General features: G+C 35.1%; 2 protein-coding genes across 8 annotated transcripts in view; one reads left to right on the forward strand and one right to left on the reverse strand.

Annotated features, from left to right (window-relative positions):
• C3H2orf49 (chromosome 3 C2orf49 homolog) overlaps window positions 1-19,526 on the reverse strand; it is a 38,855-nt gene extending 19,329 nt beyond the window's left edge. Inside the window, exons 1-5 of one of the 3 annotated variants that reach the window (XM_003765679.4) lie at window positions 19,365-19,526; window positions 16,743-16,909; window positions 13,824-14,190; window positions 12,520-12,597; window positions 9,525-10,776 (exon numbers count right to left, since the gene is read on the reverse strand). In XM_003765679.4, the coding sequence (XP_003765727.1) occupies window positions 12,541-12,597; window positions 13,824-14,190; window positions 16,743-16,909; window positions 19,365-19,463 (690 nt within the window). In that variant the 5' untranslated portion in view covers window positions 19,464-19,526 and the 3' untranslated portion in view covers window positions 9,525-10,776; window positions 12,520-12,540. Of the gene's footprint in view, window positions 1-9,524; window positions 12,598-13,823; window positions 14,191-16,742; window positions 16,910-19,364 lie in introns of those variants that run through there. The other 2 variants (XR_002769889.2, XM_023500445.2) reach the window with 2 other exon arrangements.
• Window positions 19,527-26,308: 6,782 nt separating this feature from the next.
• The window catches only part of TGFBRAP1 (transforming growth factor beta receptor associated protein 1), a 60,327-nt gene continuing 59,804 nt past the window's right edge, over window positions 26,309-26,831 (forward strand). For 3 of the 5 annotated variants that reach the window (XM_031958800.1, XM_031958798.1, XM_031958799.1), the window contains exon 1: window positions 26,438-26,527. The gene's annotated coding sequence lies outside the window, so the exon portion shown is untranslated. Of the gene's footprint in view, window positions 26,528-26,831 lie in introns of all 5 variants that reach the window. The other 2 variants (XR_004232865.1, XM_031958797.1) reach the window with 1 other exon arrangement.

Raw genomic sequence — 26,831 nt, forward strand, 5'->3', positions numbered from 1 at the left:
GTATAAATAGAGGGGTTAGTGGTGGCAAGGACGATTACCTCTTCATTTAACAAGTAAAAGAAGAGTGAGAGAAGAAATATAAATAACATGCTATGATCACATAACATCTGAGATGAACAAGCTCAAAGACACAGTTAATTGGAACTAATGATAAAGAGACCAGAAGGATCATAGATTTACTCTTTGTTTGAATGTTGTCTCATGCTCAAAACCTATAGACCTAGCATAGAGTTGCCATTATAGACCTAGCATAAAGTTGCTAAATATTCCTGTGTGTGTATGTTGGCTCCAATTTTCCCCCATAAATACACCTTTATCTCATGAAAGATAAAATTTTAAATTGCTTAAAAGTTCAATAGAAATACTACAAACTCACATGTAAGCCCAAACTATTTCTGACATCAAATGTATTTAATATTAATTTTAATGATTAATATTATTAATTAATATCATTGTGTTACATCACTTATCTTAAGAACCCAATTAAAGAAAATATCATGGAAAAGATACTTGGATATCATTATTTCAATCATGTTCCCAGGCACCCAGAATCACAATTAAGGAGTCATTTTCAACTATTATTCACTTACCTTACATATCCACTCCATTGCCAAATCTTATCATTTCTATCTTCACAACAGCTTTCACATCTGAACTATTCTCTCCATTTACAAATTCTCTCCTTTCCACTTCCTCATCCCACAGCAACTGAGAAAGTATGTCAGGCAAAATGAATTTTGGAATTAGCTATGCCTCCCCCACCAAAAAAAAAAAAGTTTCAATCAGCACTTTGAGTCTACCACTTATCTGGATATAAAAAGCATATGGTTCCTCTGGAAGCGTAGATGATTTCATTGTATTAATCAGAGTTCCTAAGTTTTTCAAAGCTGTTTGTCTTTATCATATTGTTGTTGATAAATTATTTTCTGGTTTTGCTCACCTCATTTTGCATGTATGTTTAAAAGGGTATTTCTAAAGGCACCTCCTTCATCATTTCTTACAGTATAGTAACATTCTATCTTAAACTTACTAAATAATTTATTCAGTCATTCCTTAATTGATGGGCATCCATCCCTTCAATTTCCAAATGGGTCCTTTTTCCTCTTTGATCTTTTTTGGAGCATGGATCTAATAGTTGCTGCTGGGTTAAAGGATATACACAGTTGAATAGCTTTTACGGCATAGTTCCAAACTGCTCCTCAGAAAGGCTAGATCAGTTCACAATTCCACCAGCAATGCAATAATGTACTTGTTTTCCCATAGTCCCTCTAACATTTGCCATTTTTCTTTTTGTAACTTTGCCAATCAATGGATATAAACTGTTATCTCAGGGTTATTTTAATTTGTACTTCTCTAATTATTAGTGATTTAGATTTTTTTTTTTTTTTTGTATATAGCTATAGACAGCTTAGATTTCTATTTCTGAAAACTTCCTTTTCATATCCTTATTTCATAACTTCTAATTGGTATTCTTACCTCAAAGCCTCTTTCTGCTCCCAATCTATCTTCCACTCAGCTACTAAGGTCATCTTTCTAAAGTGTAGGCATGACACATCATTCCCTTTATCAGTGAGCTCTAATCAGTCCCTATCACCAAATAAAAATTCCTCTGGCATTTAAAGCTCTTCATATCATATGCCCTTTCTACATTTCTAGTCTTCTGACATCTTACTTCTCTTCATGTATTCTATGTGCCCGTTATATTGGCTTCCTTGTTGTTTCTGAAATAGAATACTCCATCTACTATCTCTGCACCTTTGCACTAGCAGTCCCCATACAAACACCCTATGCCAGGAATGCTCTGCCCTCCTACCTCTATCTTTTAGTTCCTCTGAATTTTTTCTAAGTTCTGCTCAAATCAAATTTCTTCTAAAGAAGGCCTTTTTGGGTCTCTCTAGCTACTAGTGTTCCCCCACCCCTTCATATTTTTAAGTATGTTTGTACCTAGTTATTCCTTGAGAATATTCTTGTGGATAGGGACTGTTTTTGCCTTTCTTTGTATCCCCAAAGCTTGGCCTAGTGTCTGATGTATACTAAACATTTAATAAATACTTGTTGACCGAGTCAGAGACCTCAAGTTCTGCTACCAGCATTGCCACTAATTAACCACATGATATTGGGCAACTTGCTTAATATCTCTGAGATTCCATTTTTCTGGTATGTAAAATAAAATGAGCTAAACCGTTAAGGTCCCTTCCAGTTCTAAAATTCTAATTGTATAACTCTATAATGTCTTTTAAAAGCAGCCACCACTTAGAATTCTATTCAATGTCAAAAACAAGACAGTTTTCATTATATTCCTTGAATTAAGGTTATAAACTATCATTCTGTCACATCTTGTGTTATGGAATCACAACTAGATTTGGAAGAAAATTTAGAGATCCTTTAATCCACTCATTTTTACAGATAAGCAAACAAGTTCAGAAAGGTTACAAAATTGGCAATTATAAACTTGAAAAACTAAACAGGATGATACAAGTGGTGTGGCATGATAGAAAGAGATTTGGGGTCAGACCTGGATTCAGATCCCAACTTTGCTTCTTATCTCTTATGAGGTTTTGAGTTATAATATCCTGTTTAGCTTCCCAAGTTTCTCATTTCTTCTGGATTTAAAAACACACAAACACAGAAAATAGAAAACTATACATTTAGATCTCACTATCTTGTACTATACAGAGTAGCAGGTGACTTTACATGGGGGAATAGGGGAAATAACATATGCAGTACTAGCATAATTGAATTTAAGATGTCTGTGACACATCCAGTTTGAAATGTTCAATAAGCAATTGGTGATTCAGGGCTTAAGTTCAGGGGAGGTAATGGAGAATGGACATATAAATCTGAGAATCATCTGCAAAGAAATAATAGTTAAACCCTCAGGATCCAATGAGGTTACCAAGAGTATGAAGGAAGAAGAAAAAAAGGCATAGAGTAGATAGAGCCTTGGAGAATATTTACAAGGCATGATGTGGAGGATGAGCTGAGTTATAGTATGACCTTTAGGAGAAATTATCATCACTAAAACCCAGAAAGGAGAGAATACAATATCCTCCTGAAGGAAAGAGTAGACAACAGGGTCAAATGTAGCAGATGAGTCAAAAAGAATAAATTTGAGAAAAGACTAGCAAGATTCAGCAATTAAGAGATCACTGAGAGGTCTGAAGAAAGCAGTTTCAGATTGCAAAAGGTAGAAAAGAGATGGAGGCAAGTAGAGCAAATATAGTTGGTTTTTTTTTTTTTCTTCCAATTTGGAGGAGAAAGGAAAAGATATAGAATAATAGCTTGAAGAGACAGTAGAGTGAAGATAGAGGGCTTTTTGTAGTTTTTAACATATAACTTTCTTTCCAATTATTAAGCAATTCTTTTCTCTACCTTTCATCTCCCTTCCTATAACTGAATAAAAAATAAAACATGTACATTAGACAAATTCCAACACTGCCCATGTCCAAAACTGTTTGACTCATTCTGAATCTTCAGTCCTCTGGAATATTGGTCTGTCACTTTAACTACTTCAAAGTTACTTCAAACTGTTGTGAAAATCTTTTCCATAGGCTTGCTTTACTCTGCATCAATTAATGTAGGTCTTTTAACATTTCTCTGAAACCATCAAGTTTGTTGTTTAAGGCATGATAATATTCCACTACGTTTATATACCATAATTTGTCTAACTATTCCTTAATAGGTAAGCCATTCCTTTGATGTCTTTTTCTTATTCTATAGTCAGCTACTAAATACTATAAATTATATCTTCAGAATACCATTTATTACTTTCTCCACTCATACTGTGACCACTTAGCACCATATTATACTTGCTGGGTTACTACAAAAAAGAGCTTCTCTAAATGTATCTGTGCACATCATTGATCTCTAACCATATCAAAGAATATAGTTTGATGATTTTTTGCCAATTTTTCAAAATTGCTTTCCAGAATGCACTAGTTTAAAGCTCCACATTAGTATACCTGTTTTCCCTCAGCTCTTTCATAAAACTAATTGTTCCTGATCCTGCCCATAGTTTTCCAAAAATTAAATGGGCTGCCTCTAGTTGTAATAGCCCCAATCCTTAAGGAAGATTAGTGGGGGATTTCTCTAGGGTATGGGTAAGATGAGATGGCTACTGAATTACCTTCAATCTCAAATTCAATAATTCCATAAATTCCCTTCTTCCTTCAGGTCCAACTCAGGTGCCATAACATTCATAAAATCTTCTGACTCTACCAGCGTTAGGTAATTTCTGGTTCCTTAAATTATTTATGGCACTTTGTCTGAATCTTTTTGTCCCTACATTGTTATTGTGCTTTTTCACAGGACATCTTTATGTCTATACAACTTCAAGCTATAATAAAGAAGGGCAAGAACAGGGTCATTTTCCACCTACATATGTCTGTTGCTTAGCAAAGTATCTTTCACATGCTAAGTAGTTAATAAATGTCTGATGTTCCAAGGTCAAAAAGAGCAGTGTGAGAAATTCTAGTTTGAAGGGAACACTTCTAGTGGGGAAAAGGGGGACAGCGGGGTGGCACACCAGGGAAGCGTTCTTGGAATATGTAACAATTAAATTGGGCTTTAAGAGGATTGGGAACTGATATGAAATGGAAAATAAGTTCAAGGAGAGCAATGAGGAAGAATCCCTACCAGGTATGGTAGTCGGCAAAAACAAAGGCATAAATTCCCTTCTTCCTTCAGGTCCAACTCAGGTGCCATAACATTCATAAAATCTTCTCTGACTCTACCAGCGTTAGGTAATTTCTGGTTCCTTAAATTATTTATGGCACTTTGTCTGAATCTTTTTGTCCCTACATTGTAATTGTGCTTTTTCACAGGACATCTTTATTAAAGAGTAAAGGTTGGGCGTAAGGTAATATCTCTGAATGTAACTGCGAAGTCATCTTCTTTTATTTTATTATGCTACTATCTTCTACTCCCCATTAACTCTGGTAATTCAACTTATGACCAGTCACCTTTGAATGTTATCTATGGAGCTTAGTTACCCAAGTAACAAATGTCTACATTACATGAGCTTATCTATGAAGCAACCTAATTCAACTCAACAAATTCAAGTTGTTTTTTTTTTTTTTTGTCTATGAGCAAATTACTTGCAGAGAGTTTAAACCATAACCTATTGAGAAACAATATAGAATAGTGGCAAGAATACTGGCCCTGTACTGATACATTGTTGGTGGAAGTATGAACGAATCCAACCATTCTGGAGAGCAATTTGCAACTATGCTCAAAAAGCAATGTTTCTACTGGGTTTATATCCCAGAGATTATAAAGGAGGGAAAGGGACCTACATGTGCAAAAATGTTTGTAGCAGCGTTTTTTGTAACAGCAAGAAACTGTAAACTGAATGGATGCCCTCAATTGGAGAATGGCTGAATAAATTATGGTGCATGAATATTATGGACTATTATTGTTCTGTAAGAAACAACCCTCAGAATGATTTCAGAGAGGTATGGAGAGACTTACATGAACTGATGCTAAGTGAAATCAGCAGAACCAGATTATACACAGCAACAAGATTACATGATGACCAATTCTGATGGACATGTCTCTCTTCAACAATGAGATAGTTAAACCAGTTCTATTGTTCAGTAGTGAAGAAAGCCATCTACATCCAGAAAGAGGACTATGGGAACATAGCATTTTCACTGTTATTGTTTGCTTGCATTTTTGTTTTCCTTCTTAGGTTTTTTTCTTTCTAGATCTGATTTTTCTTGTGCAAGATAATTGTATAAATATGTATACAAATATTGGATTTAACATATATTTTAACATATATTAGACTATCTGCCATCTAGGGGTGGGGGAAGAAGGGTTAAATTTGGAACAAGGTTTTGTAAGGGTCAGTGTTGAAAGATGCATCTATTTTGTAAAGAAAAAGCCATAATAAAATTAAAAATTAAAAAAAAAAAGAAAAAAGAATGCTGGCCATAGAAACTTAAAAGTGCCAGTGTAGTTATTAACCTACTGTATACCTCTCTGGGCCTAGGATTTTTTATATGCAAAATGAGGGGGATGGACTAAAGTTATATTAAACAATTTTTGTTCATTTTTTTTTCAGTTGTGTCTGACTTTGTGACCCCAACTGGGGTTTTCTTGACAAAGATACTGGAATGGTTTGCTATTTCCTTCTCCAGTTTATTATAATAGAAAACTGAGGTAAACAGGGTTAAAGGACTTGTTCAAGGTCATACAGCCAAAATCTAAGGCTGGAGTTGAACTCAGGAAAATGAATTCCTGACTTCTGGGCTGGCACTCTACCCCTGTACTGATCAAGAGAAAATGAATTAAATACTCAATTTTTTGATGTTATTGATATTTGGGAGCAAAGTGTCAGTCTAGAAACTACATATTTGAAAATAGTTTATGAATTAAGAAGCTGATATTTTAAGACCTGAAATTTTTTCTTAAGATATTTACATTAAAATCGTAATCTCTTCATGCTTATAATTGTTCTAAGTATCTAGGAAGGAATTGGAAAAATTTTTTTTAAATCATTCACACATTACAGAATAGGATTAAAGCTTTATAAATATCTCAAAAGAAACTAAAATGGCAAGCTGTTCAATTTTACAGATGAAGAAAAGACCCATAGAACTCATAAATTTGATTAAAGTCACAGAAGTACTAAGCAACAGAATCTAGTTTTGAATTCAGAGGCAGTGCAAGAATTATCTTTTTAGTCTCAGCTGTTAATAACCTGATCAGTAATATAAAGTATTAAAAAATAACACCAAAAGAAAGTAACCACTGCAATGCATAAAACATCATGACCATGTTTGCTCAGATCTTCAAGTTTATGCATTCATTGGCTTCCATTCTATTTTTCTGAATATGTAGTCAAAATTCAAATGAGACTCAAACTGAGATAAGTCTGTTATTTCCTTCATAACTTCACTTAACACTACAGTTAACTTTATTTTGTATAAGTATAAAATATTTGGAATAGGCTTGCATAAATGATAGTTGTTTTAGATATTTCTCTAACAGTAGAACTGATGACATATTCCTAAATTTCAACAAGACAGGAATTACCAACACAGAAATAAATAAGTTGTCTAAAGACTAGTTTTATTTCATTAATTTTAAATTATTAATTTGTCATTATATTGCTTTTTATCTACTATATTAATTAAACTCAAAGTGTTTTATTATGTATCTTTGGAGGGAATTTGGGGCCATATCATCAAGATTATGGATCTAGTGCATCAAAAAACTAAAAATGTAGAATACAATAAAGCAGCCTGTAATCTTATATAAACAAAAGGACTTTCACACTACTCTGACACAAGGTTTTCTAATAAAAATCTCATTTCTAATAAGAAGCTGATTTAAATTTATATCAAGAACCATTCTCCAATTGATAAATGATCAAAAGATACAAATAAGCAGTTTTGTGAAGCAAGAAATATACCCTATATAGATAACTATACGAAAAAAATGCTCCATATCACTAATAACGAGAGAAATGCACGCTAAAACAACTATGAAGTTCTACTTCACACCTACTGGATTGACAAAGTTAACAAAACAAGAAAATGACAAATATTAGAGGGGCCGCAGGAAAAGAATTACATTAATGCCCAGTTAGTATGACTGGTCCTTCCTTTCTGGAAGGCATTTTAGAACTAGCTAAAACTTAGTAAAGTGTGTATGTCTTAAGGCACAACAATGCCAATACTAGGCTTATGCCCCAAAAGATATGAGGAAAAAGATCTATATATGCAAAAGTATTTACAGTAATCTTTTATAGAAGCAAAGAACTGGAAATTAAGGGGCAAGTCATCAAATGGTATAAGAACAAATTATATTAATATAAATGTAGTTGTGTCACATTCAAATAGGGATTCTTGCTTTGGAACCCACAGCATTTTGACAGAAAAATGCTCAAATTAACATTATGTGCTACATTGTATTTTTATGTATTTTGTTAAACATCTCCCAATTTTAATTTTGCATTTTAATTTGGTTTAGGCTGGGTAGGGAACTGAGCTGCCCGAGTCTGACACAATTGTAATGTAATGATAGGGATGGTTTTATTATATTTATGTAAAGTGAGGTAAATGGAATCAAATTTATAAAATATTGTAAAAATAAGCAAATTTGAAAGACATGAGAATTCTGATCAATGCAATGACCACAATTCTATAAGGGAAAATGTTATCCATTTCCAAGCCTCTAATGCAGAATGAGATTCATATAGTAAATGTGGGATTTTTTTTTTTTTGCTCAACTATGCATTTTTGTTGTTTTTTAAAAATTATTTTAAATAATATTTTATTTTTCCAAATACTTGTAAAGATAGTTTCAACAAATTTTTCTCCCTTACCTCCTTTCTTCCCTCTCCAAAACAACAAGTATTCTGATATAGGTTAAATATGTACAATTCTTTTAAATATATTAACATATCTGTCATGCTGTGCAAGAAAAATTAGACCAAATGGGGACAAAAAAAAAAAAAAAAAAAGAAAAAGCAAACGAAAAAGGTGAAAATACTATGCTTTGATCCATATCAAGTCTCCATAGTTCTCTCTCTAGATGCAGATGACATTTTTACATCCCAAGTCTACTAGAATTGCCTTGAATCACCTCATGAAGCGGCAAGTCCATCACAATTGATTATCACATATTCTTCTTGTTACTGTGTAAAATGTTCTCTTGGTTCTGCTCACTTCATTCGGCATCATCACTTCATGTAAGTCCAGGCTTTTTTTTGAAATTACCCTGCTCATCATTTCTTATAGAACAATAATATTCCATAGCATTCACATACCATAACTTATTCAGCCATTCCCCAACAGATAAGCATCCACTCAATTTCCAGTTTCTTGTCACCACAAAAAGAACTGCTACAAATATTTTTGCACATGTAAGTCCTTTCCCCTCTTTTATGATCTCTTTAGGATACAGACCCAGTAATGACAATGATCTCTTTAGGATACAGACCCAGTAATGACACTGCTGGATCAAAGGGTATACACAATTACATAGCCTTTTGGGCATATCAACTATGAATATTTCTTACCAAGTTCCTTCCCTTTCCAAAGGGAGGAGAGAAAAGAATTTTTTAAATGCTTATTAATTAAAAGAACCTTTAAACTTAAAATTCTGGGATAGAAATTAGGAAGCAGAGCAAATAATTTACTCTGTCTCCCTTCCATATATGTATCTCTCAATTATTTTTGATTATTTTCTTGAGTAACTAGTTCACACAAAAACATTTCTCCAGTCCATTTCTTTGGAATTATAAAGAGGTTGAACAAGGTCCTGTGTGCCAATTTCTATTACTGTATACATCTCTATTCTCAATCCTTTATACCTCTTCTACTGAGAGCTGAGGAGTGGGACTTGAAATATGTCAAGATTACTGGCATTTCAGGAAAGCTGGAACATATTCCAAACAAGATATGCTATAAAAAATTATGCATTTTTTAAAATATAATTTATTAAAATAAAAAGGACTGTTACCTCATATTCATATTATAGAATGTGCTTTTACAAATAATAGACTTCTTTGAAAGTAGAGTTGAATTAATTTTATTTAAATAAGGATAAGGCTACTTAAAAGAATCTTTACATACAAAAAAATGTACATTACAATATTAAACTTTCCTGTACTGAAGTACAAAACCTGCACAAGTATTTAGTAAAAGAGCACATTTTTAAAAAAAGAACATTTTGACCATTTTACAGTATTTAAATGTAATTGAAAATCCACAATAGTGAAGAAAGAAAGCTAATACATATTATGACAATCTATTGGTATTTTTACTTAATGTAAACTTTTAAAAAGGTAATTGTTACTTCATGAGCTTTCAGATCACTTTTAGGACCCTTTTCCTAAGAAGCACATTGTGAAGAGCTTCAATAAAGACATACAGAACATGGTCATATTAGTTGAGCCAGCTTCTCCTAGTGCCTAGTACCTTTCTAGGTTTTAATATGAGAATGGTACATTACTTTTTTAGACCAGTGATGCTATTTTGTATTCTGTACAATGCTATCTGTAGGTTACAGGAGCCTTTTGGCTCAAAAGTGAAAGCAACACCCAGAGCTTAGAGAAAAGGAAGGAGCAAGTAATCCCTTCTGCCCTCAATGTCATCAATAGGCCAAATCCCCAAGGGATACATTGGAAAGACTCAAGCTTTAGGCAGTGGAGAAAGGGAAAAAATAGGAAAAAGAAAGGAAACTTAAGAGGAAGGGAAAAGGAATTAAAAAAAAATCAAAGAAAAAAGATATGTGATGGGAGAAGTGACACAATGTCACTAAAATTTCATCAGGCCACATAATGACACCAATACCATATTACCTACCCCTACACTAAGAGAATCTGGCTCTCATGGATGGTAGAATAAGTTGTAGACTTAGACTTGAAAAAAATGTTATTGAATAAAGGAATATCTGGAAAGAAGTTCTTCTAAGTTCAAACCAAGTTTTTCCAAAATCCTTTAAAACCATCATAAAAAGAGACACATAAACACATTACACAAAAAATTAAACAGAGCTTCCAACACTTTTACTTTCTAACACCTGTCCTTTAACGTGCATTATTATGTGGAGAAAGAGAAAATGCATCTATACCTTGAGAAGATGCTCATATTACATACGTACGTGGCATGGCACTCTTCTATTCTGACTTCTCCACAATGTTTCAAACAGAAAAAATAGCTTAATAATGTGCTGCCATATGTGCATTTACTCTGAATGATCATAATATAAACTTCAATTTGAAGCAATGGTGTTACACAGTTCAGCTGTTATTACCAACTTAACCTGTATGTTAAACACACAAATAAGAAATTAATTTCATCGAGTAATAAAAGCAAATACAATGTTTCCATTGACTAAGAATTGCCAATAGGATAATTTTCACTCAACTGAGAGAAATGGAAATGAAAGCTAAATGTGACTACAGAATATAATCTATCATACTACTCCAAATTTGCAGTTGTGTAAATACTCGTTTACATTTATGAATGTAGTTGCCCTCCAAGATCATATACATCAGCCCTGCAGATTACCATATATTCAAAAATCATCAACACCTAGTTTTATTTATTTTACTATACATAGTACAGGTTATACAACCTTAGATGAGGGTATATGATGTTAAAAAAAAATATATCATGGGTTGGAATTTAATAAAATGTTTATCCACAAAGGTAAATTACAATTTGTAAGGCTCCTTAAGAACTAAACTCAAGCAAATAAGCTCAGCATCAAAAGGTAATGGTTCTACTCTACAGAATGGTGGAAAAACCCTACCCCAAGTTGAAGATCAACCATACAAGTAACTTTACGTAAGCAATGTTTTCAAGAAAAGTTAGATGTAAAGCATATTAATGTAAAGTGAATCCTTCTTTACCACTGACTTCCACTGCAAAATCAGATATGCAGATCCATTAAAACAAATTATTCAATAAATTAATACATTTTGGTGATTAAAGAGTTAAGACAATGGCCACGCATATGACAGGCCATTAAAATACAACCAGCAGTGTTTTACTAGTTAAGAGTTAAATCAGGCAGTTCATATTTCTTTTTTAGCAAATTTCTAGCTCCAAAATTTTCTCTCCTACTCATCCCAGACCATTTCCCTTTGCCTCTACATACAACTAATACATTTTTTTTCCTTACCTAGGAGTATTGACAATCTAATAGGGATACCTGCCATAGCATATATTGTCAACAGCTGCTACTATTTTAATAGGCCTTTAGGTTAAATGTGAGTTGATCATTTTTGTATGTTCAAAATTTCTTTAACTTCAAATTCACTTGCAATGAGTGTTATCTGTACTTTCTCAACTATAAGATCATGACAATAGATCAAAGGATGACAGGTAAATTCCCACAGATGGGTAAATTTTAAACATTATCATACCCAATAAATTCATAACTAAACTAGTCTGCCATTATTACTAGTTCCAGCAATGAAAGTAGGAATAGCTGCTTCCTTTTGTCACCTATGGCTAAAAGACCATAAAAGCAACAGCAGTTTACAAGTAAATTCTGATTATATTTAGAACCATATTATGAAATCACCTTACTAGGTGATATCTTGGGAATTAGTTTAATAATATTTGCTGATACATCTATATGACATTCTTCCACACTGACAGAGGAAATCCAGTCTATAACAAAGAATAGGAAATGAACAAAAATTTAGAAAATTGTTACATCTTCTGAAGTTGTTAGGTGAAAACTATTTCTGTGCTGTATCAGGAAGCCTATTATCAAACTTGCAAATAGTCATTTTGCCGAGGTGATTAATGACATATCAGTTCTTTAATAAAAAAATATTGATTTTTAACTATTTGATTACTAGTGTATGAGAGAGAAGGGTTACAAAGAATAATGTTTAAGAGGAAGGTAAATTTTTGGAACTTATCTGCAAGGCAGTCTTAAACCTGTTAAGAAAATTCCATAGCAATCAGAACCCCTGTAAATATAGTACTTAAACTGGTCAATAAATGTGACCTTTTTATAATGAAATCTATGGTTATAAGATATATTTACATTTTGGGGAAACCCATTCATTCATGGCCATGTAACATGTTGGATCTTCCTCTTTGCTTCTGTTGGTTTTAATTCACTCTGAAAAGAAAGATGGTTAAACAGATTATTATAAGTATTTCAATGGAAAACAAAACCTCACACACAACAGCCACAGATTTACAAAGATAATGTTGCAATAGATTAATACTGCCATCTGGTGGAAATACATTTTATTTCCTGTCTAGCATATGCCACAGATAGTGGAAAACATAATAGAATTAACTAACCAAAAAAAAAAATGAAAATTTAACAGTAAACTCTAATTTAAGGAGAGGTAGCATGACATAGGGTTGGAGAGCAAGCCTCAAAGTGAGGAAGATCTGGTTTCAAATCCAACTTGATATATTATGTCACTTAACTTTTCTGGGCCCAACACAACATTCTAAGACTAAATTGTAAATAATCTGCATGAGTAGAAAGAGGTTTCCTTAGCAGAAGCTTCCTATACCAATAAAAATCACAAGTGTAGAACTTTTCCCATTCCCTCCCCCCAAAAGGAAACTACATGGTGAGTGCAAAAATATTACTTGTACAAATCTACTTAAATCATCATATATCATAATATTTGTAGCGGATTGCCCATCTGAAATCTTTATTAACAAGACTTATTTTAATTGAATCTTACAGACTAAAAAAGCCTCCTAACACTTCGTTGTGAATTAAAATACTCCCAACAAGCATAATAAGAAACAAATTAGGGAAACGAGCTAAGCTAAACAGTGAATATATGTATGAATATATACGTACGTGTATACACACATATGAGCACTACAAAATAAACTCTTATGAAGAGAAATTACTTAGCTAGTTAACCCATCTCAAAATATTCACCTTAACAGTTAAAATCCTAGCAGATGAATTATTAAGTATATTATACTTCTACGGCAACTTTGTCAACTTATGATAATTCCAAACACTCAAATGTTAAATGATATTAATTGAATAAGCATAACACTGACTTCTCTAAACAGCCTTCTTTAAAAAATTCTCTGCCAGTAAAAACAAATGAAATTAGAATTAAGAGTAGAATGTAATTTTTAAAAAACCTAAAATAGTTCTCGTAAAGACATATCATAAATGAATACAAGTGAATGAGATTTTTTTTAAAGACACTAAACATGGTTATTTTTTACTTTTCCAAAGTATTCAAAAATAAGAAAGAAAAAAAAAACACATTATAAAAATCCAAGATGAACAAGTGACATCCAGTCTCAGCATTCACTTTTCAGGAATCTTATTTAGTATGAAAACCATCATATACCTACCACTGATTCTGCTTCTTCTTTCGGAGCAGTTCTCTTTAATTTCACGACAGTAGTTGCCCCAACAGGAGATAAAGGTGGAGATTTCACGTTGGCCAAAGTACTCCTACTAGTCATTAGCACATGGTTTTGTTTAGTGTCATTATTGGTTTCCACTTTAATGTCTGTAGGCAAGGTGGAAGGCAGAATAAAGGAGGAAGCATTTGAATTTGATAACTTCCTAAAAGTATTGTTAGTGATGCCTACTGATGGAGGCTTCAGACGATCACTAGCTCCATTTTCAGTCTTTCTCACTTTTATGCTTGTACTTGTTGAATTTCCATCAAAGACAATGAGGGGTCTTTTCCGTAAACCTTCCACACTTATATCCCTGAAAAATACAGAACTTTTAACTCCTGAAAAATATCATATAGACTAGAAAATCATTTAGCTGAAATTCAAATGCAAAATAAGATATTTTGTTTTTTAAAAGGGCAAAAAAGGTATGAAACAATGTGTGGAGGGAATTTATAAAACTATGCCTAACTAGTACTTGAAAACTAGGTTTACATTTGCAAAATATAAAAAATTATCAATAATTTATCCCAATGCTTTATACATACATGAGCAATACAGTGAAACTCAACTTAATTGTGCATTCAAAGTAAAATATTGTTTAATAAAGAAAATGTACACTAAGAATCAGACTTTCTCCAAAAATTTAGATAACTGACACTTTCCTAATTCTTTAGAAATATCTGTTTCATTTCTTTTGCTGCCTTTACCTTGAGCAATAGTTTAGATTATATAGTGAATTATACAAATGCATTAAGATTTTGACATGTTAGCAAAATCTATGGTCAATGTATCATACTAATTCCATTTCCTTAAATAAAAGATATGCAAAGCAATTGTATATTTGCTGTAAAGCCTTATTAGTGGCATCACATCCAGTGTCTGCAATATTTTAATTGCTGGTAGCTAATCTATACATTTAATGATAAATGGTAAAGTGATCATGAGATTTATTTGTGCAGCTAATACAATAAAGAGTTTAAATTTATGGAAATCTATTTATTTAAAAAAAATTGGTTAGCTAGCTCATTCTAATAAATCAAATAATTGTAAATGCATGAGAACTTGATGAAGAAAACTATACTGTGATGCCTATCATAAACCAAAATCACCCTCTATCAATTTTTTGTGCAAATCTGGACTTTTACATGGCAGCTTTTCTTAAGGATAGCTATATTATCATTAAATCTTTGCTCAAAAAACACTGAGTGGAATCATGTGAGGACTGGGATATCAAAAATCAAAACAGGCAACTACAATAAGATTGTATATAAAATTTTTTTTCATCAACAATCCTAAAAACACTGCCACCACATATGTTACAAATTACTGGGAACCAATAGCAACACATGACCTCTATGCTTTATCACATAACCCTTAAGACAAAGATTGCTATAATTTGAGTTAAAATAATGTTCACTACCAGGCAAATAAAAAGTTTTACACTTAGAGGCCCAACTATTTAATTAAATTAAACGTATGTAATAGTACTTTTCAAACAGTTTGACACCAAGATATTAACAAAATGTTCAATATTAATGTTAACAATTTAATGGATTTTGTGTTATCAAGATATCTCTGGTAACACACTGCAACTGGGGAAAAGGGCTTTCAGTTGTCTTTCCAATAATAGTAACAAATTTCCTATGGATCAATCTACCATTTCCTTCCTAGTCTTCTTACTTTGTGATCAATGGCATATATCTGTGAGTTGTCAGGTAGGATTTCTTGTGAAGTCTGTAGCTAAGGAACAAGCAAAACTTTCTCAACTATACTAACAATGATGTTGTTCAGCAATTCTTCTAATTCAATGAACTAACGACACTGTTCTTGAAACATCAAAGTACTATAACTGAAGCTGAATGTTATTCCTTGTTTCCTGAATTAGATACAATTTACAATACAACATGTACCAAAAAATGATGATCTTCTGTCAACCCTTATAAAAAAATACACAGCAGAAATAGAGCTAGGAGGGCTTCTATGATTTGCAATCATCTCTGGTGTAATTCCCACCAATCTGGAAGTGACTCTCATGAAAATACATAGAACTAGAATAGAAAGTAAGTAAAATAAAAAGACGGACCCAATCCTACAGCCAAGTTTTCCAGTGCCCAACTCTGTCAGCACAAAGATTCTTAGAAAAAGAACTTGTCCAAGTTGTATCTAAACAGGAATAGCCTTTAAAACATTCTTACCAAATGACCATCCAAACCATTAACTGAGACAGCCCTAAATTTCTAGCAGTTTTTCCTTTTATTGAGCCTAGGACTCTATCTCTGTATCTTTTACCCACTGCTCCTAGTTCCATCCTCTGGAGTTAAGTAGGTCCATTATCTCTTTTCCATAAGACAGCCTTTTCAAGACAGCTATCATATCTCTTCTCACACAGTTCCAGTGCATTAAGTTTTCTCTTCTAGACTAAACATATAGAGTTCCTTCAACTGGGTTTCTTACAGCAGTTTCCAGTTTCCTAAACAGCCTGTTTAACTTCCTGTGAGCATGATTCAGCCTTCAAAAAAATTAGTTTGAAGCTAAAATGCAGTTCACAGAACTGAAAATATTCTAACTATGATCTAACCAGGGTATTCATTCTGTATGATGTCCAAGATCTTAATGAAGTCCAAGAATCTATTAGCTTTAGCTTCCATGTTGAACTTGCAATCACAGAATCGTCCAGATATTTCTTACACTAATTGGTGTTGAACCATACTTCTTTCACTCTATAGAATTCCAATCCTTCAGTCCTGAGAAACATTTAACTTGATAGTGTTACCTTTACATAATACATTTTTCTAACACTTTAAATGCTTTTAAAGGTGCAAACCATAAGAAATGAAATGAAAATCATAAGAACTACAAAAGTACCTTTTATGTTCATTTTTTAATTCATTTTGTCCTCGTTTCTTTTCCATCATTTTCCCCCATCTACTTTTTGGTAATTCCCTTTGTGGCAATGGTATGGCATGTTGAACATAGAGATCAGTAAGGTCATCTTTGTTGATCTTTATTTCTTCTTCAACAACTATATTCTTCTGCAGAAAAAAGAACAAAAGTATTTTCTGTTAACATTGTTAATATTAACATGATGATGAAATAAGCTTTTAGACCATTCTCGTAATCTAAAAGTTCCTTCTCAACTCACCTAAAAAAGTCTAAAAATAACAATTATAAAAGACCAAGATACACATAGTGGAAAAATGCAAGAAGCTCTGTAACAGTATCAAGTTTGCAAACAGTAGTTACACCTAAAATCTACTCTACTTATAAGAGAAAAAAGGCTGCTTAGCACTACACATTGGTCATTTTATCCACACAAACACAACCAGAACAATGTTCAATAGTATGAACTTCACTAAATTTAACAATGACTATTTACTTCATCCTCCCAAAAACTATTTTTATTGCCATTAAAAGTCTCAATTCTGTTTTGACAACCAATGGTCTGACCTAGTACAGCAATTATGCCAGCTTCTAAAAGCATTATTCCTTTCATTAATGGTACCTGCAGGAGGTAGTAGAATCAAAAGCCCTACTTTCAAAAACTATTGCTGAGGTTGGCAGTGGTAAATCAGAGCAATCTGCTCTGTATACACTATCAACAACTACTTTTCTATTTTGTTTTACTTTTTCCAACACAGCAAAAGAATGCTTCAACTATGTTTCTGTCACTTCACTCCCTTCCACTCTTAGCTATTCTGGAAAACAAAAGACAAGATATTATTATAAGTTTTTCCCTTTATCAATAGAATGGGAATCTTTTATTCCCCCCACCCAACTGCCAATCCATTTATAGCGTTCAAGAAGCAGTTATAAGACGAAAAAATGAAAAAGTTTAAACAATCAATCAACAAGCATTTATTAACTGCCTTACTAGGTGCCAGGCATTGTGCTAAGCACTGGGGGATGAAGACACAAAGAATGAAGCAAGCCCTTCACTCAAATTTGCAAACTCTGTGCTCCATAATATATAGCTTGACATAATAGAGCAATTTCAAAATTTAAAAAATCCAACTAAGAAACTGATATGCTTATTTTTTTCAGAGCTGATTCAAGAACTGAGGCTGAATTGCAAAGGGGAAAATTAAGTGGAATGTTACCCCTACATTTTTTTGAAGGCCTGAAAGTACAGTGATCTTTTAATACAATTGTCCAAAGTATCACCCACTTCTAAACATACTACTTGCTATTTCTCCAAATGAACACAAAGTGCTCTGTTCTAGCTTTTCCTCTATGTGGAATCATAACTTGCTTACATATTTAAATCATTTACTAATTTAAAAACAGTAGAAAAATAAACAAAACACCACTGTGGGATTTCAGAGCTGAACTAATTTATCATAATATGAAAAAGTGCACAATATGTAAAATCTGTATAGTTACAAAGTGTTTTACAGATGTGATTTCATTTCATCACAAACCTATCACATAGTCTAGGTAATGTAAATATTACCATCTTACTTATGAAGAAACTGAGGCATGAAGAAGTCAAATGACTTCTTTAGTTTCAAACTACTTAACTGGTAGAAATGAACCCCAATTTTTTTTTCTGACTCTACATCCCGTTTCTAAAATCCAATTTACTTTACAAGACTGTATTTATTTTAATTTAAGTATGTGTGATGGGTAGAGAAAAAAAAATAACCCTAAGTATCAGTTAATTTATTAAATACTTAAGATGTGTAAGGAAAAGACAGTCCCCTCTCAAGGAGCTCACAAGTTATTGTGGGAGAAATAATGCAAACAACTGTGTGCAAAGTAGACATCTACGGGATAAACTGGAAATGATCAATAGAGGGAAAGTCCTAGAATTAACACAAGGCCGAGATAGAGTAGGTCACCCAAAGTTTGACACATTTTTGGTAGTTTTCTACCATCCTCCACTTTTCTACCCTTAGGTTTTGGTTTGTTTTTTTTTTTTTTCACTTTCTCCCTCTGCCCTGGCTTCTATTCTCTCTTCTTTCTGTGAAGCAACATGTTGTAGTGAAAATACGTGCTGGAGTTAAAGTCTAGAATACAGGACTTAGTCTGCTACTTACCAGCCCTCCGCCATTCCCTTAAGACCCTGAGTCTCAGTTTCTTCACCAGGATAATGGGCTATTAAGACTTGCAGCAACTACCTCCCGGGCTTGCTCTGAGGCAGTGCATAAGGTAATTCCCTACCTCCGTTCTCACCTAACAGGCCTCTTTCCGCAGGCCTGCCCGGGCCTCTGCAGTTGGCACCCGGAGGCTCGAGTGGAATGAATGATAGTGAGGAGGCCCGCACCCCCTCGCCGTCCAGAAAACCATTTCAGACGCCGAGGGGTTTGGCAAAAGTCGCCAGCAAAAGCCTCGGGCGAGAACACGAGAACACGCCCGCTGGGGCTCCCGGGAGCGGCGGCGATCGCCATCGCGACCCATTCCGGGGGCCGGAGTTGCGGCGGCCTGTGGGGCGGAGGACCCCCCTCTCGGGTTGGGCCCATTCCCAGGGCTGGCCGAGGGGCGCCTCACCTGCTCCAGCGTGAGCAGCAGGAACTCCTGGGACAGCAGCTCCGGGTGCAGGAGCATCTCCGACCCTGGGCAACCACGACCTCCCGCATCCCCGGCCATAGTCGTCTCCAGGAGACCCCGGCCGGCCACCCACAATGCCTAGCAAATAAGCCCGGCAGGAAGTGACGTTAAAGGGGGCGGGGCGGTCAAGGTCATTTCCGTGAGCAAGCCTCGCTCCGCCCCGCCCCGCCCCCGCCCGCTCCCCTTCAGATTGGGTGACCCTAGTATTTAGAGGTTTCACCTCCGTACGGGCTGGTGCGGGGTCCTGATACGGCTCGTGCGCAGCACTGTGGTTAATATGGGAATTTGCCACACTGATCTTATATAATATAATAAGTACGTGGATCATGGTGCTTTAAGGGTATTTAAAAAAATAAGCAAGAAGCAAAAACACTAATGAACTGGCCATAGAAAGGGAGGAAATAATGAAAAGAACGGAACGCGAGATAATTGGCTGCGTTTTCTCTGACGTCAAAATAATTTTAGGAAACCCAAAAATTCCTAGATCCCGTAGCGGGCCCTTAATACATACTTAGTTTTTAAATAAGTGTCTAAATAATTATAAAATTATTCATTTTCCCAGTTAGGAAACAATCATGGAGTATTTCTGCCTGATTGTCTATTTTCTATTTGGAGGCAGAAAGGACCTTTAAGATCATCTAGTTCTACTTTAATTTTACAAATGAGGAAACTTGAATCCTGAAAAATTAAGTGACTTATCCAAAGCCATTCAGTAATAAGTAGCAGAACTGAAATTTGGCCCTAAATTCTCTAATGTCAAATCCTTTTTCCATTCTTTCAATGCCTTAATAATAGTTGTAGTTAAGAGTTCTGAGTTTTAAACTAATAATACAATCACAAACCAGATTCTTAGAGGAAGTCTATAGAGTGCAGAAGAGATATTCATTTCTGTAGATACCCAGAAGTGGCAGGACGTGAAACTGGTCCTGAACACCTCATAGCAACCCTTCCTTGCAGCATTCACTGCTGTGAATATCAAAGGAAATAACTTGTAAATTACAAAGTTGAAATAGATGGGCAACTTAATTATATAATTATATGTCATAATTATATAAATTTCCAGTATATACACATATTGGAGATAAGTTGTGTTTGTTTATTCTAAAAAAAAAAAAAAAATCTCCTAAAATCCTTCTTTAATGTGAAAATGACAGTGTACTACCTCAATGAGAAAGGAATTTAATATGAATCACACTTAGAATAGTAAGAGTTTTGCATATTTTATAAAGTTTTGATCATCATAAAAAAATTCATTTCTTATCTTTTTTCCAGATTTCCAGTCCCCTGTCTCCAAAGATGTGCTTGATATCATCTACTTATGGGCATCTCAAATGCAGTATACATAAAACAGAATTCATTAACTTTTCCCCAATATGTTATGGGCCAGAACTCTGAACTTGAAACAAAGGATTCTTATAAGATACTAAGTCAGTGGAATTAATAGAGACAATAGTTATCTAATATAGCATGGTTCAGTATGACTGATTTAATCCTACAAGGAGATGTTATGGGCCAGAACTTGAAACAAGGTACTAAGTGGAATTGAGGAGACAATGGTTAAATCTGGTTTAGCACTGATTTAATACTATAACAAATGATGGTTTCCTAGTGATATAATGATTGCTGTATACTCAGTGTGGAACATATAAGTGAGAAGCTTTCAGGGTGTAATTTACATTTAAAACCTTTTAAAATTCAGCTGCAATTTACATTTCCAAGTTTTTTACACATAACTAAGACTCATGCACTCTATGTGCCAGTCAGACTTATTTGCTTTTCCATATATATGGCATTTCTCCCATGCCAGTCCTTGTACAAACTGTCCTGTATGCCTGGAATATCCTTTATTCCTGCCTCCTGGAGCTTGTAGCTTTCTTCCAGTTACATCTCAAATGTCATTTTTATAAGAGGCCTTGCTTGTAGTAGTATATCACAAAGATCAAACATTCAGAACAGGCTAGATTTATGCCAGAAACAGGGTTAGCTTGATATTAGGAAAATTATAAGCATAATTTATCAGATTGATAACAAAACCAACAAAAATCAAGTAAATATTTCCATAGATGAGAAAAAGCTTCTGAAAAAAAATGCAACACTCATTCCTGTTAAAAACAAAACAAAACAAAAAACTAGAAAGCATAGGAATAAATGAAGCTTTCCTTAAAAGGATATGTAGTAACTAAAATTAAGAGCCAAAATATCTGTAATTTGGATAAGCTAAGGGTGTATTTGGATAAGACAAGGGTAAAGCAAAGATGCCCATTATCCCTACTATTGTTAAATACTGTACTAGAAATGCTAACTTTAGCAATAAGAAAAGAAAAACAAATCCAAAGAATACGCATAGACGAAGAAACAAAGCATCTCACCTCTCAGAGATTTCTGGAGCATCAACTAAATAATTAAAACAGCTTTAGTAAAGTTGCAGGGTATAATATAAATCCACACAAATCACCAGCATTTCAGTAAATAAGTACAAAATCCAGCAGAAAGAAATAGAATGAGAAATTCCACTTAAGATAAGGATGAATTGTATAAAATACTTGGGAGTCTATCTGCCAATACACATACAAGAACTATATGAACACAATTACAAAACAGTCTTTACACAAACATCTAAATAATTGGAGAAATATTAATTGTTCATGGGTAACAAAAACAATAAAAATGACAATTCTGCTTAAATTAATTTATTCAGTTCCATACCAATCAATTGGTTGTTATTTCATAGAGCTAGAAAAAGTAACAAAATGCATCCTGAGAAAATATCTAGAGAATCAATGAAAAAAAAAAGGAAAGGAAGCAGTACCAGATCTAAAACTAAATTACAAATCTGTAAGCACTAAGCAGTTTGGTATTGGGTAAGAAACAAAAAGGTTGGTCTGTGAAACAAATTAGACATAATATATAGAAGCAAATTAACATTTTTGTAATTGCATGCAGCCACATAAAAACTTGAGTACAAGGATTTTCTTACATAGTAGCATCTGGCACATAACAGGCATTTAATAATTGCTTGCTGATTGATTAATAAAATGCTTATTGAAATGAATCTAGTTCAGCAGCTAACTATTCAATATCAAAGTTGGGTTTTGAAACAGCATGCACATCTGATAACTGTTAATTCAGTTTATATATTTGCATCTATTTAATAGCTTGAAATTTATTTTTAATCATCAGTCCTTCAGTTCATATCTCTTTCTTGATCTGTGAAACATCAAGCACTAGAATGTGCAGACCATCACCTAATAGTCAATTTAATGTTTAATTCAGGTTTCATTCCTTATGCTATACATATGATTAAATAAACTGATTTATAAATTTGGCTGACATATGTCATATTGTGGACCTTGATAAGGGCAATTTCAGTGAGTGGATAGAAAAGAAAGCCAGGTTTCTGGGGACTGAGGAGTGTGTGAGTGTTGAAGAAGTGGAAGCAACCAAATACAGACTATTCTTTTTGAAAGTTCAATAGTGAATGGGTAAGGACATATATGACAAGTGCTTAAGGAAGTGGCAGGGTTAACATTAGGGTGTTGGGTTTTCTCTCTCTCTCTCTCTCTCTCTCTCTCTCTTTTTTAATAAAGAAGATTTAAGCATTGCAGTAATAGCATTGTAGATTATATAAAGCAGTAATACAAGCACTACCTCTGCCTTTTAAAGCAGATAAATGAAAAGTATTTGTATATATCCATAAGGCAGTTTTTCTAAACAAGTCCCCACTGCATCTGGGATCCTCTAGCCTTATGTTTTGCTACAGGACTCCAATGAGTCTGGAGGAATGAGGCTGATCTACACAGCTCTGCTTCACTTAAATCCAATTCATTTGCCGGTCAAAATATTACCCCCACGATATCATTGGTTTTCTTTGAGAACAAAGGATGAACAACAATTCTAGTGGATTTGTGATACCATTTATCTGGTAATCGTTTCAAAACCATACATAACCCATCCATACCTGCCAATTCTATATGATTATTGTCTATATCCTCCAATAAAATCAATTGAGTCCTAAATTGCTGAGGCCCTTTCTTACTTTCTCTCAAAATCAAGAAGGTATCAATCAATTCTAAATGTTATTTATCAGCTATCCCTTTTAGTTTTTTCCCCATCATATATTTAATTGATATATGTTATATCAATTCTCTTGCATATTTAGTCATACATGACAGTTTGTAGCCTATTCAAACCTATCATATAACTCTTCATTGCCCATTTGGTGATCAACTTTAGATTTTGGAGGATTATGGTATTCCATGACTCATAACCATACATCAGTGAAAAATTATTGCTATCAAAAAGGTAAACCTTTCTTTCAAGTAGAGTTTAAAAGAACTGTGGAAAGAAAATCTAGTTTGCTCTTCTCCTTCTATTTAACTGAAGATAAAAATAGTTATTTATAACTATGTATTTTAGATCATGCAGTGATTTTATTTAAAACTATAATAGAGATTAGAAAATCTGCTACCAAACACTTAAAAAGTAATGGGGATAAAATTGAAAGACTTTGCTTAATTCTTGAACACTGATACCAAAGAATATTAGATGGATATAGATATAAATCAAGAAGAATAAAGAAAAAATATCTAAATGGAAATATGAATTCTAAATAAATGTACTTTTAAATGGAAATATGAATTTTTTTAAAAAAAAGTATGTTGGTGAGGGTTCTATATTTTTCAAAATGTGAACTAGTAGAAGTGTAATGTATGGCTGGAAATTTGGGAGTAGATATGTGGAATGTCATTTCCCTGCCATTTAGGGGTTTTAGGAGTAAGAGAAGGGAGCAACATTTATTGATTAGTTGATAGGAGAAAATGACATAAAGTAGGCTAAAATGGCCATCAAGCATTTAGCACTTTCACACTAATGTTTTAACTAACCTTTACTTTACTAAGACAGATAAAAGACAATATTTCAGTGAGTGATTTACCAGCTGAGAAGTATTTTGCTTCCTACAGGTTGCTTTTGCCAGGAGTATCTCTTCTGACTATGAAGACTAAGGTTGACTTGGAAAAAGAAATGTACGTATTTCCTTTTGCAGAAGTGGAAGACTGAGGATATGGGACACTACATGTACCATCAGATTCCACTAAAGTGTTGGTTAGTTTTACCAAACTGTTTATCCTCCTTGCTTTTTTTTATGGTTGTAAGGAATGGCTCCCTGGGAGAGGGCAGGGGGATGAAAGAGGAGTGGCATGGGGGAGAGTTACATTTGGAAATGGAGGTAATATAGTGATACTTTTTATAAAAATTAAGAGTACACTTTCCTGACCATAATGAATTTTTCAGTTATATTTTCTTGTCCTCTTAGTTAAACTACTCCAGAAAATAATATGGAATTTGCCTTCCCTCCCCTCCACCGAGATTTAACATTTGTGGGAATGGAGGGAGGGTTGACTAGGGAGGACAAAGAAATGATATGTTGCCAAGAACAGCTTTGTGTCTTAGTACCAGGGCTAACCCAAAGTAAAGTAGGTCTAGGCAAAATTTTGTCTCAAAGGGCCTTCATCACTTCCATCCAAGATCAGCATTCTTACTCAACATGACTCTGGGGTCCTGATTGTCAGGAAGGAAGATGTTGGGTAGTTGTTTTTTGTTTTTGTTTTTTTTAATAATTCTATTTTTGTTGATATAATTTCTTTTTGTACCATTTTAATCAGTACACATTTGCTAAAAATTCATTGCCCCCTTTCAGCCAGAAAGCCATTTCCTGTAATTAAGGGGAAAAGAAAAAGGGGAAATAAGGCAAATCAGCCTATTCAACCATTAAGTCTACAAAGGCAACACCCAAAATTCCCTGTCTCAGCAAAGAGCTTTGGTTTTTCTTAAGGCTTCTGGGAGAAGCTCATTCATATTCAGAATTTCAACCAATGATCAAGCTTTTTCCGAATCGGAATTATATAAATCTTTCTGCAAAAAGCCAAGATTGATCTTTGATGCACTCCAACCTACGATTTCAAACAAGCAAATTTACACTAAAAGCACGAAACATTTAAAGGGTTATTACTCCCCAAGAGTAGAGTTTGGATGTTTAAAAAACTAACCAGAAAGGACAAAGCTTGACCCAGTGAAATAAATCTCTAATGGCATAATTTCAATCTCTGGAAGCAAAAAAGAGTTAAAGTCAAGGAGGTACCTTCCTTTAACTCGTCTTTCAAATCTGAAAGTCTGTTTTGAAATCAAGAACGTTCCCCTACTTTACAAGAGGAAGATCCACCTCTCCTTTTGCAGTGGGCGAAAGTAGAGGGGAGTGGGAAGAAAGGGAGAGGGAGAGAGAGAGGAAGAAGAAAAGAGAAAGAGAGAGGAAGAAAGAAAGAGAGGAGAAAAAAGGGAAAGGGGGAAAGAAAAGAGAAGAGGGAAAAGGGAGAGTCGAAGAGGGGAGGGGAAGAGAGGGAAGGAGGAAGGAAACGGGGTGAAAGAGCTCGGAGGGAGGAAAGAAGGGAAAAGGAGGGAAGCCAGAGTAGAGAGGGGGGTGAAGGGGAGAAAGAGAGGAGGAGAAGATAAAGAGCGGGAGCAAGGAGAAGTGAAGGAGATGTAGGCGGAACTGATGTTACTATTATCCCAGCTACTACGAAAACACCTGCCCAGCTGCGCTCTCGGGCGCCCGAATGTCCTAGTCTAGAAGCTCTAGAACAGGGGATCCCCCACGCCCACTCCTAAGGGAAAAAGCGGAGTGACTGCGCGGGCTTAAGGCCCAGCCCCCACCTCCCATGACCCTCCTCCTCTGTCACTGGAAGGAGAGAGGGGGGCGGGGGAGAGACCACAGCGGGGAGGATCAAGTGCAGGGTTCCCCTCTCAGATGTCAATCAGAGGCGGCCGCCGTCGCTCTGTCGTACTTCGGGGCGGGCCCCCACGTGACGGGAAGCGGCGGCGGGGCCGGACTGAGCCCCTGGGGGAGCTGCGGAGCCAACCCGGAGCCGGGGCCGGGCGGGGCCGAGTCGCGGCCGAGTCGGGGCTGTGGGGCCGAGGGCGCGTGTGCGGGGACCCAGCAGTCCCGGGCCTCGGTAGCTGGCTGAGCAGGAGCTGCGTGCAGTTGGCTGGGCGCCGGCGGGCGGCGGAACGGGGCTCGGTGTGGAGCGGAGCTGACCAGGGAGGCCTAGGTAGGGAGGGAGAGGCGGCGGCGGCGAGGCCGCGGGGACTCTGGGCGGGCCGGGCTGTCACTGCCAGTTGAGGAAGGGGCGAATGAGCGTGTGGAGGGGACGGGGCTCCGGGGCCCGCACGGGTTCTCGCGTGCGTGCGCGCGTCTGTGTGTGTGTGTGTGTGTGTGTGAGAGAGAGAGAGAGAGAGAGAGATTTAGGAGGAGGAGACTGCGTGTGTGAGATCTCGTGGTACGGGTGTGATACAGGAGGATGTGTGATATCCGGGTGTGTGTGGTTCTAGGAGGATGGGATTCTGTGTGTCTCG

The sequence above is a fragment of the Sarcophilus harrisii genome, chromosome 3 (assembly GCF_902635505.1).
Source record: "Sarcophilus harrisii chromosome 3, mSarHar1.11, whole genome shotgun sequence".
In the NCBI taxonomy this organism is placed as follows: domain Eukaryota; kingdom Metazoa; phylum Chordata; class Mammalia; order Dasyuromorphia; family Dasyuridae; genus Sarcophilus; species Sarcophilus harrisii.